The sequence below is a fragment of the Sinocyclocheilus grahami genome, unplaced genomic scaffold, assembly GCF_001515645.1.
Source record: "Sinocyclocheilus grahami isolate Dianchi unplaced genomic scaffold, SAMN03320097.WGS_v1.1 scaffold1984.1, whole genome shotgun sequence".
Taxonomy (NCBI): Eukaryota; Metazoa; Chordata; class Actinopteri; order Cypriniformes; family Cyprinidae; genus Sinocyclocheilus; species Sinocyclocheilus grahami.
Genome location: NW_015507163.1, coordinates 5584 through 17839, shown reverse-complemented (window position 1 = coordinate 17839; position 12256 = coordinate 5584). Strand labels below are relative to the sequence as shown.

General features: G+C 35.2%; 1 protein-coding gene and 1 pseudogene across 1 annotated transcript; one reads left to right on the top strand and one right to left on the bottom strand.

Annotated features, from left to right (window-relative positions):
• Nucleotides 1-3396: 3396 nt before the first annotated feature.
• Nucleotides 3397-4428, bottom strand: LOC107573612 (probable E3 ubiquitin-protein ligase RNF217). The gene is made up of 3 exons (XM_016260041.1): nucleotides 4246-4428; nucleotides 3947-4096; nucleotides 3397-3853 (listed from the first exon to the last, which is right to left on the bottom strand). Exons 1-3 carry the CDS (start codon nucleotides 4426-4428, stop codon nucleotides 3398-3400), a joined length of 789 nt encoding a protein of 262 aa, XP_016115527.1. The 3' UTR covers nucleotide 3397.
• A 6460-nt stretch (nucleotides 4429-10888) lies between these two features.
• Nucleotides 10889-11992, top strand: LOC107573611 (uncharacterized; annotated as a pseudogene).
• Nucleotides 11993-12256: the final 264 nt, after the last annotated feature.

Below are 12256 nucleotides of genomic sequence, written 5' to 3'. Positions count from 1 at the left end.
TGCCCCCCCCATTCTGGGGGGCTTCGTCACCATAGGCTCGTGCAGCTCCGCTGCCGAGCCATTGGTTCGTTTTTTAAAGCTCTGCACATTTACAAAGTCACATCACCATTTACTGGCCTGGATGAAGAATACAGCGCTTGTAGTCATTTTTGCGAATTTGTGTGACAATGTTGTTGTCTGTACATGAATTTGCAACAAAATGCAAAAATGCAACAAGCACCCAACGTGTGTTCATGACAGTCTGGAGTGTGAGCATCTTGTTGTGTAATGAGGTATATCAAACCCGATTGAGATCACGCACATGAATGTAATCTTGCTCTTTTATATAGGTTGCAGCATCAGGATAAGCACAAGTAAGTGCCATTTTGATGAACAACACAACAAACGCGTCCTCCCACTATGCAGACAACATACAGCGTCAGCTCATGTGTGAGTTTGCTACCGAGCAAACATCATTATATGTGACAGAATGCTTGTTCTCCAGACTCAGGACTGTTTGCTGAGGCTGTGTATTACAGGTAATAATGTTGTAAATAATGCTCAGTTTTGCTTCATAAGACCTCAATGTAGGCTAGCGTCAGGAACCACGGGTACTAATTTAGTTTTACTTGTATGTGTTTGACTCTCATAGTGCTGGTAACCGTTGACTTGCATTATATGAATCACCAAGGACCACGGTTTCAGCTAAAAATCTTCTTTAATATTCGACTGGAGAATACAACTCACCTACATCTTGGATCGTCTGAGGGTCAGTAAATTAACAGCACATTTTCATTTTGGGGTAAACTATTTCTTTATTTTATGTTGAGTCAATGTGCATTGTAATATTTATTTTTGTAATATTTATTTTTTATTGTGTTTCAGTATTGACCACTTCTGTAGAATGACCCATAAAACAAACGTGTTCAGCCCAGCACACAGCATAGATTTGGATGTTTAGAAGGTTCTGTTGCAAAATATACTGTACATGATGAAAGCTGTTTTTTTATTATTATTTTGTATATTTAGGTTCATTCTTTAAAAAAATGACAGTATGAACATTTAATTGAACCAGGACTAAATGTATTTTTGGTTCTCACCAAAAGAACCGAACAAAAGTGTGAACACCCTTAATGACAAGTGGATATAATATTATATACTATACAGACATTTGCATGTTTACTGTAAATGTCAAAAATATAAATGACTGGGCATTGTTTTGCTGAATGAAGTGAGCAACTGTTTCTGTGTTTTATTCACAAATGTGGAGAAGGCATGATATAATTATCACAAATAATCTCGCTTTTAAACACATACAGACACGTCTACACATTTCCTTGGCATCCTAGACAATTTTATTTTCTGCTGCTTATGCAACCTCAGTGATACCAGCTTTTGCAACAATCAAATTAAAAAAAACTGGCTGGGGGCAGTCGTGGCCTAATGGATAGAGAGTTGGACTTGTAACCAGAATGTCATGGGTTCGAGTCTCAGGTCCAGCAGGAATTGTAGGTTGCGGGAGTGAATGACCAGCGCTCTCTTCCTCCCTCAATACCACGACTGAGGTGAGACCCTTGAGCAAGAACCGAACCCACAACTGCTCTCCGGTGTGTGTCACCATACTTGGGCCACACGTCACTTCACTTCAAAATGACATTTACAACACATCTGTATGAATGTGCAGCATGTTTAAAAATCCACATGTAGTTGTACTGTTTAATGCACTTTGTTCTTCTTCTAGTTATTTACCACAGCTAACAAATCTGGGGCCCGTTCTTTGTACCTCACTTAATACATCTGAGATGATTTGAAATATTCCAGATCTTATAATCGTGATAACTGACCTCTTTTTTTGCGAATTTGATAAAAATATCTGGACTAAGTTGTGTAAGATTAGTGCGCGTTCTCGTGTTCCCCGTAAAGGGCAGATGTATCGATACTCGAAACCACGATCAGCAATGCAGCGATTGGCTGGCGGCAAGACAGCAAGGTAATGACGTCATATAATTAAAAAAGACACCTGATGAAAAAACTTGACAAATTTCTGGAAACAGGCAAGTGAACAAAACTTCATAAATATAATAATACATAAATTAAATGTGCACTGTTTTTTTCTTTTTACATAATTCCCAATTATTTATATTCATGATTTCTAGTATTTGTACAGGATTTACCTTTTTATTTAAATGTTGTAATTAGTAATTCATTTAATTTTATCTCTGAAGCAGATTTGTAACATGACAGCATTAATTAAAGTTGCTTAAGGGTCAAGATCATGTTATCTGCATCTCCTGCAAGCCCCTCTCATAATATCTGTCAGCACTCAAATTAATGCACGGCTCAGATAAGTCTCCAATACAATTATAAAGTAATTATTTTATCATGAATAAATATTTAAATTAGTAAAACTGGCTGTGTCTATAGTATTATAGACTACACAACATTGTTATATTATTTTTCAATAAATTTTTTTAATGATTATTATTTTAAATGCTTGTCCCCAGATTAGTAGGGTACTCTTGTAATAGAGTATCAGTAACTGGGACAGATTTTAAGTATCAGTTCTGCTTACAAAGATGCAATCTAATGCTGTTCACATTAATTAAGCTGCTCCTGAGCAGGTTTGAGCTAATGGACCTGTTGCTATGACAGTAACTCCGGGAGGAGCATCAAAGAACCTAACAATCCTGGATCACGCCAAATCATCAACAATCAAATCCAGCTAACTGAGTTAGCGACGTACGACGAACAGGCCCCTGAAGTCTTGCACATACACAGAAAATATCTTACTTCCATGTTACAAAATAGTCTTTTTTTTAAGAAAACGTAAATTAAAACCAGAATATAGAGTCTCATATACTGAAACAGGTTAAATATGTCAAGAGGATTACCATCTGAATCAGAATGAGCTTTAATATCACATTTACACACAAGGAATTTGTCTTGGTGACAGGAGCTTCCAGTGCAGAAGAATGTACAAACATACATAGGGATAAGGGCAAAAACAAGGAATGTAACACAATAATAAAACATAGGCAATAAAATTAAATACAATACAGTAAAAAATAAATAAACAGATATGCTATTTACAGATGTACAATTATGTGCAAATGAAAGTGGAATAAATACACAGAGGTAGATAAGCATATAAAATTATTATTATTATTAATATCACTTAATATGACTCGTGGGGGCATCCCGTACACCACTGACAACCTGCAGAGTCCAGAGTAGAGACAAACACACGCAGCTTTTCATTTTGAAGCTTCTTAGTTTTTTTTTTTTTATCCCAACAATTCTTTTACTGCATCCACATATCATACTGACAATCAAAACAGTTTTACTTTCTATTAACCAAGATGACTTTTATCCAATGACAAAATAAATCATCCCCTTAACTTCAAAACAGATCTGTGATTTATTGGTTATCTCTCCAAACTGGAATTGAAGTCTGTCTTGGAGCCACACCATCTGAACAGGGAATAAACCAGCTACTAGTCTTCAGACAGTCAGGTGTGAGCTTCAGACAGACAAAACAAAACCCCTTATTACAACGAGTACATACAATATTTTTACATTTCTTTGTGTTGTGGGTAATCAGCAAACCACATGTTGGACAAGCACGAACAGATGGACATACAATATTTGCAGCATCTTGTAAAATAATAGTTGCACAATCTCTCAGCAGATCCAGATCTCTGTTGCTGCAGCCTTCATTGTCACATCGATCAGATCGAGGACGCTGGCCTTTCCATTCTCTCAAACACTGCCAGCAGAACTCAAAGGTTTTTTTATTCTTTGCAGAGCAAACGGTGCACTGCACGCTGAGATTAGACGGGTTTGATCTCTCAATCAACCAGTCACAACCAGGACACTGTGAGACAGAAAGAGCACATGAACAATAACTGAACCATGTAGAGAATTTCTGAGAGTTTCAAAAATTAAAAGCTTTAGAGACCATACTTACATTCTTAATGTCTATTATCTTTCTGGTTGCATTGTTGGCAAGAGTTTCTTCAAAGCATTGCTGTTCTTCAGGTGTGAGTTTGGCTAGTTTACGCACTTCAGTGTAAGACCACTGTTCTTGACACAAAGGGCATCTCAGCTCAGCTTTACCCTGCAATTAATCATTTTGAGCAATGTCAAGATATTTCAACAGTCATCACACAGCAGGTTTGACTTTAGTCCAATCATGCACACGATACAGAGTACAATGGCCTTAAAGTTAAAGAAATCTGCTTGGGATGAAGCCCTGTCTACACTTACCTGATCCAGCTGTACTCTGCAGTAGTCTGTAAGTGTATCTGGTCCAGTGATGTGACCACAGGATAATTCAGCTCTTAAAACATCTGGATCATCATCACATGGATCTGATGGGGAAATGACACGTATTAAACACCACAGAAAGTTGGTTTTTCCATTCAAATCACCACTGGCACAGTTGCTCATTTTTCGTATATTGTATTTATTGTTGTATTATTTTTAGGTTTAACATCTGTACATACAAACAGTAGGCTACAGTCACAGAAAAACACAAAACATGAAAGGGGACGAAAAATAAAAAAAACAGTCTAAAGACAAATCATTCAGTTAGGTTCCTTTTTTTACAGTTAAATCACAGAACTACATATGGAAAGGCTTTCTTGACAGATTTGTGTTCACTTTGAACAGAATAGTATAATGCGAAAGATTCAGAAATGTTGAGTAATATATGAGAAAAAGGAAGTCCACGCATGCATCCTTACATAAAAAAATGGTATTATTTAAAAATAAAATAAAAAAAGCTCATACAGAAGTTTTTCTATATACTTGGGTACAAATATCTACCAGTAAACAGAATATTGGTATTAATGGAGAGTGTGTGTTGCGTCAGGCATTAGAATGTGAGGCAGGTTTAGTGAAATACAGCTTATAGCAAGTCATAGAAAATGTACAAACTTGCATTTAACCTTTTTGCACAACTATGTTCAATAATTTATTTATCTCTGTCGTGGTAAAGTGAAAGATGTAGGCCCCATTTCCTTAAAAATAAACCAGTAGCCTACTTACCGATATTTCCGGGCTTTTTAACAATGTTAATGCCACGCAAAATGTCCGACTGAAAATATCGTTTCTCACCACTTGACATTTTGTGAAAGAAACTCTCTTAAACAACTTTAGTTGTCTTTCACACACCTCCGTGACTGTGACTTACTGAAAACATACTTTCGTTTTGTTGTTTTCAAGCAGGCTTACCTGAAATCACATGACTGATCCACATGTGGCAGTGTTTCATGAGAAAAATAAGAACAGGAGACCTTGTGAAACACAACTATTGCATTTGTGACAGGCAATAGTTTGTTAGTAAATTAAATGAGTTGTATGGGATCCGTGAATGAAGTTAGCAGGTAATAACCGACAGGTTATTGTGAATTAGGCCTATAGTCCATAAATGCCTGCGTCTGGTGGTATAAAATTAATATATACATTTTATTTCATTATTTATATATATATATATATATATATATGTGTGTGTGTGTAACACTTTAATAGCCTATAAATAAGTTGTGTGCCTTAACATGAGTCAACAACATGTTTCTGTTTTCTCTGCTTTATCTGAAATCACGTGATCATCTGTACTTTTTTTTAAAAAATGTATTGAGTAACAGCTCCATCTTCTGGTTATTCCTGACAGTGCTCATGTCTCATAAAGTATCCAATAATGCTATTTGTAACAGCATGAACATGAAGTAAATATGATCACATCATACTTGTTGTGTAGGTTCTCAGTGTCAAGGAACCCATGACAAGATGTCGACAGATTGCTTCATTTTTTTTTTTATTATTCATTAAAAATGTATAAAAAGTACAGGGAAAAAAACATTCACATTATAAAATCAATGCAAAAATTAAGTCTGTTTTGTGAAAGATTGAGATACACTGAGATTCAATTATTCACAAGAACGTTTTCCCATCCCTATAGGCCATGTAAACACTGCAGCCAAATGTGGTTGTTAGTTCACGTTTGAGTGCTTATTCCTGTTCTGTTCACACACAGTTCAGTAATCTATAGGAGCGACAACTGCATTCAACAACTAAATTAACTCCTGAGAAATGCAGGTAGTGACAACCACATTTACAGAAATTGTATACCGTGTGTACAGATTCACAGAACCAATCTGAACAAGCATTGCTAACAGTTTAATAAGCATTGTTTATAATAAGCAGATATGGCAACACTAACAAGAGCTCGCTCTGTGAAGCAGCCTTCTGAACATAAAACATCTTTGAATATCCTATTTGAATCTTTGAATAGGATTGCTACACAGAGACAAATTTCACTAAACCTGCTTTTCTTTTGTTTACATCATTAACATTTATAGTAATCCAGCCTGGTCTCATTGTTTATATGTATGTATTAATGCATAACATTTACAGGTACAAAACGCATATTTTTGCACATTCTGGCTAATGCTGAAACATACAACTTGAATGCATCGAAACATTCAATTATGTATATACAGCTAAAAAAATAAACTTTATAAATAATTTATATAATCAAGATATTTGTATATGTGTATTTGTATTTGTACTTCTCATGTTATCGATAAATGACTTTTAGATCCTTTAACCCTACCCCTAAACATAAATGTAACAATTTTATAGAGAATATAAATATATAAAAAAACGTAAAAGACAGAAATGTGCAGGAAAAATTACATTTTTATAGCAATATAGCAAAGAAATCCCACTCCTACCTAAACCTAACAATTTCTTGCAAATGTGTTCAGTATAAAGAAAAAAAACATAAACAGAAAAGTATGCAATCATAATGTATTTACTGTAAAAATGTCCTATCTGATGGTATTATAGTTTTATATGAGGTACAGAGCAGAATAAGTTGTTAAACGCTGAACATATTATCCTGGTTTGTATTAAGGACTAGAAATTAGGGAACATAAAACACTCAAAATTCTACTAGAAAGACACTTCTATGCTGCAAGAGTTTGAATAAATGACTGGAACAGCAATGAGACAAATGTATTTGTGTTTTGATAAAGTGGCTGAATGACAATGTGACAAAACCTCAATCTCTAATTCATATAAAAATCACATGAACATGTTGTTATTGGTTACCTGAGGACTGACTCTGTTTGCTGATCATGGACGGCTTGGGCTGATCAAACAAAAACACAGAAACTCCACATTATGAGGCTAAATGACACTCTTAAATGTCTCAGTTTAAGGTTTAATCCAGGAGTAGACTTTAAACTACAGTTACGTATACACTGAGATCTACAAACATGAACACAGATCTCTATAACATATTCATGAACATATAATACCTTGATGCTGGAAAAATCTTGATCAGGATTACTGATTTCTGACTCCTGCAGGGGAAACATTTAGGGTTTTGTTCACTTTAAGTACAATAACCTTATATATGTTTACATACATGTTTGTTCAATTTAATTCTCATTGTAAACTAAATTATTTATTTTCCTATCTATTCAAACAACAAATGCCAAGATTATCATATGATTTTGTGATATATAAATTCTCATTTCACCATTTAACTAAGAATAGTGTTATTCTGACTTTGTGCTTTTAATTTAGTCTTAAACACAATACAATGGTTATTTAAATTGTGTGTGTTATTATACTTGATGATTTGGTTTGCAGCTGTATAGCAATGAAGAGAAGAATGACATAATATGTACATTATAAACACTCTCGGAAAAAAAGGTACACAAGCTGTCACTGGGGCGGTACCTTTTCAAAAAGGTACACTTTTGCACCTTTTAGGTACTAATATGTACACTTTAGGTACAAAGGTGTGCCTTTTGAAAAGGTACCGCCCCAGTGACAGCTTTTGTACCTTTTTTTTGAGAGTGTACAGTATACAGGATATACTCTGAACTGGGTCTAAAGGTTGCTAAGCATTTTACAGACTCTACAAATATCAGAACTGTGCTGCTGGAAAAGCCAGACATGAGTAAAACATTTATGTGAGAAAATTAGTGAACTGGCCCAGAAGAAAAGTAGAACATGAGCAGAAAACTACAGACTAAATGTGTGAGAGTCAAAGTGGGGAATCTGTGCCATATTAATATAAGAGAAACAAACTAAACCTGAATTAATATGACCTGACTAGGAGGAAATCAAGATCTCCTTAATTAATGTTTTATGGTCTCCTCAGTTCACAAACACTTCTGACCTATTTATTACCAGTCTTCCATACACTTCAGAAAACCAGAATAAGATCAGTATATAAGCAGTTAGCAGATGCGTTTGTCTCTCACACTAGTGTTCATCTGCTAGTCGACTCGTGAACAGACAGCCGGCATGAAAACATGGAGGACAGACAGCCGGCAGTGAAGATGGACACACGAGGCTGTGCAGTGCGAATGCTAACGAGTCTAATATCTGCATCTACATTTTGGGAGGTATTCTTTCCATGGAATCATTCCTGCGAATTCCCTTACTAGATGTGTTTGGATCAAGACATTCAGGACAGACATAAACACTCTACTTTTTGCATGTGTTTACGTAAATATGTCTAAAAAATAGCAATTATTTTTATATCTAAAAACATGCAGCTTTATTGTATGTAATTACTGAACGTCATTACATCTGTCAGCTGGCACCTGGTCCGGACCGAAAGGGCACTTTAGTGTCAGCAATTAAAGGGGCAGGGGCTTTTTCTTTTCTTTTCTTTTCTTTTCTTTTATTTTCAACACTGCCATCGCCACAAAACAAAAGAAAGCAAATTGGGTTCAGGGTTGGGCAAAAGCCAAAATAATGAACCAAACAAAAACAACCTCCTTTCTATAAAAAGCTAAAAAAAAAAAAGAGGTGAAAATGAAATGTTCAACATTCAAATAAATGGTTGTGAAAGGTGTCTGTGGTGAAATTAAGGGATATTTATGGTATTTGCAATAACAGGCAATCACTCAGCCACATTATGAAAGAAAACACCAAACTCTCAACAACAACACTCTCATTTATTCCTCAACCCTCATGTGTAAGTTGTGCTGGATACAAGTGTCTGCAAAATGCTTTACTGTAAATGTAAACTTTCTTTGAAGGCTAAAGTACTTTGGGTGGGTTTTAATTTTGTATGTCAGTTGTGTTGTAGTTAATACTTAATATTTTCTGTGTATGATATGAGGATGTTTCTCCACTGATTCTTCACACTGTATGTGATATATGAAACTGTTATTTCAATTGAATGCAGTGAGTCTCACACATCAGTATATATATATATATATATATATATATATATATATGTATATGAATAAAGTGTCATTTTGTGAATATATATCAGGAGTTTCACAAAATGACACGTTATTGTCAAAAGCATTGGATGGCTTGTATATTTAAAATCGATTTACTTTGTGTACATGTCTGAATAATAAAGAGTAAAATCCCTTTGGCATTCAACTAAAGACAAAACCATTAGTGTCAGGAGTTATCAATGTCAGGACCATGTTGTAGCCAAACACAAAGAAAGACCTGCATCAACAATTTTGAGTTTATTATGCTAAAAGTGATTATACTCCAGCAGATATAGCATATATGATACAAAGAAGAGACGTTAAATCCTGAAGAAGACAAGTGTCTCACTCTCTCAACTTTTAACTAAAATGTATGATGTGTGGAATAACAGATCAATCATGTCATTGATCAGAGTATTCACTGGGAAATATTATTTTCACCACAGTTCCTCACTATAACTCACTATTTATTTATTTATTTTTAAAGAAGAGATGAGTCAAAATAATGTTTTGTGGTAAACTAAGCCACAAATGCTGTCCATTGAGGTGAACTTGCAGTATTTGATGATTAAGTGTCTTTACTGCAGACAAATATCTATTTAACCTAAGTATTAAGTTAATAGGCACTTTTAGAAAAATATTAATTTATAAACTATTCTGTAAATATCAAATTTTTCGACTTAAATGGAGAGCAGGCAATACACACACACACACACACACACAAGTTACATTTTACATGAAATAGAATCAGAAAATATTTGTTAGAGACAGAAATGTGCCTGTCATCGAAACTATCACATTGTCAATTTAAAATGCATCAGTCAAAGTGCTAGTGTTCAAGATCAATAAATGATAGGCTACCTATAATACCTTATTATGGATATTAAAGAAAGGAAAACAGTGTGATAGAGTTATACCTCCTCCACCAAGCATCTTGAGCACGATTATCAGGAGAGACTGATGTTTAATGCAGCATGATTCAAATGTTTGACTGTCTTCAAGCTGAGTATGACCAAAAATCACTCTCAGTATTTCTGGATCTGACAAGAAAAGTAAACCCAAACATACACAGACTAATTAAATAAAGTTTACATTTTATATTTCAAATTCATGAAATATGAAGGCTATAAGAAACTCTCAACCTACCGTTTTCTTCAGGAAAGAAACATAATGCTCTTCTCTTCAGATCTCTAATGGTGAACTTCTCAAATTCTTTTCTTGATGATGCCACTGATAATGTTTCAGTAGTATTTTTATTAATCTTGACGCGGACCTGAAAGGCCATTCTGCTGCTGTTCGAGGAAGAATTTCTGATTGAAAAACTCAAGCGATGATAAGCAACAGTTTCGCTTTCACTTTGAATACTTACATTTGCGAGGGCAAAACTACGGTGGTCGAGAAGTGCTAAACAAATCACAATTCTGAAAACAAAATAACAAATTACAAACGCAAATCTATAAAACAACATAACAATTCCGAAAACATTATAACAAGACAGAAAACACTAGGACAATTCAGTCAAACCGGAAAAGGTAGGGATAGTTTCACGAGACATCTGTCAATCAAGGTGTGCAGGAAGTAATTGTGACCAACTTTGATTTGCGTACATGGCTAAATGCAGTTTTTGCAATAGTGAAACTTTTTAATTGACAATGGAGAAAACTGAATTAATTCGACACTACTTTGAAGAAGGACATTCGTATGTCGTGATTGTGGACATGCTGTTTACATATCATGGCATAAAGATGAGCCTGCGCTCTCTAAAAACACACCTGAAGGACGCAGCTATGTTTAGAAGAAAAAACTATTCACCATTGATGCAAGAAATGCAATAAGAGCAGAGCTGCGTGGACCAGGACAGTTGTTCGGCTACCGGTGACTAGATTTGTTCGACGCACGTATCACTCCATGGGACCAAACTATCTGTCATCAAGAAGTCACACATGTATGGTACATCAACGAGCAATCAACGCATCGAATCTTGGTGGTCCAGCTTCAGAAAAGCAAGGTTCGTGTTTATTTCAGATTATTTAGCACTGATGAAATGTCAGTAAAGTGATGCTTTAGTTACACTAGTGCAACTAGTACAAAGTAATATATATTTCAAATTAATATATCTGTAGCAATAACATGCAAAATGATTCAAATCAATTTATTTCATTCTGTTATTGATGTATCTGGACTTTTGTATTCAAGGGCTCAGTTTTGGATAGAACTCTTTGGGGACCTGAGGAATGAAGGACACTTCAATGGCAGTAACGAACACCAATGCCTTCTTCAGTTCTGCTTCCAAAGTATTCTGCAGGCGGACTTGGATGATTGTGTAGAGCTTTGGAATAAACACAGGATCAGGCCACTTGCAATGTGCCCTGGGGGTGTACCAAATGAACTGTATCGTCTACCACACAGGTGAGCAAATAAAAAATCTGTACATTTTATAACAGATTTAATTATAAGCATGTTTAATATACACTACTACAAAAAAATTACATTGTATAAATGTGTCTGCTGAATACATTTACTGTACATAGAAATGTATGTTCTTGCAGGTATGGATCAAGAGACTGTGGCTTTGCAGTTGAAGAAGAGGAGTTAAGTGCTTTTCCTGAGTCAAGGCTGACAATGCAGTTATGTGGTGACTAAAACATCCAGGAATATCTAGAATTTGCAATGGCACACAATCAGTTACAGTGGCCAGATAATTGGAGGAGGCACTGCAACTCTACTTCACAATGAAGGAAGCAGCAGGCCTCTGATCACGAGTATTCAAAAAAGACAGTAGAAACTACAGAGTGCAACCTCGGAAGAACTTATTTAAAAAGGAAACAACGCAATACACAGATTGTAACTTTGTGACATTGCAAGACATATGAACTGAGAATACGGAAGATGTAAAAGTTTACTTAAATACATCCAAAACCTGGTGAGTTCTGGATTCCAAAATCCATTTGAGTCTGAAAAAGACTGTATGTCTCTAAGATTGGTAACTTGAGTGTGTTTGTGCATGTATTTGCCGTTGG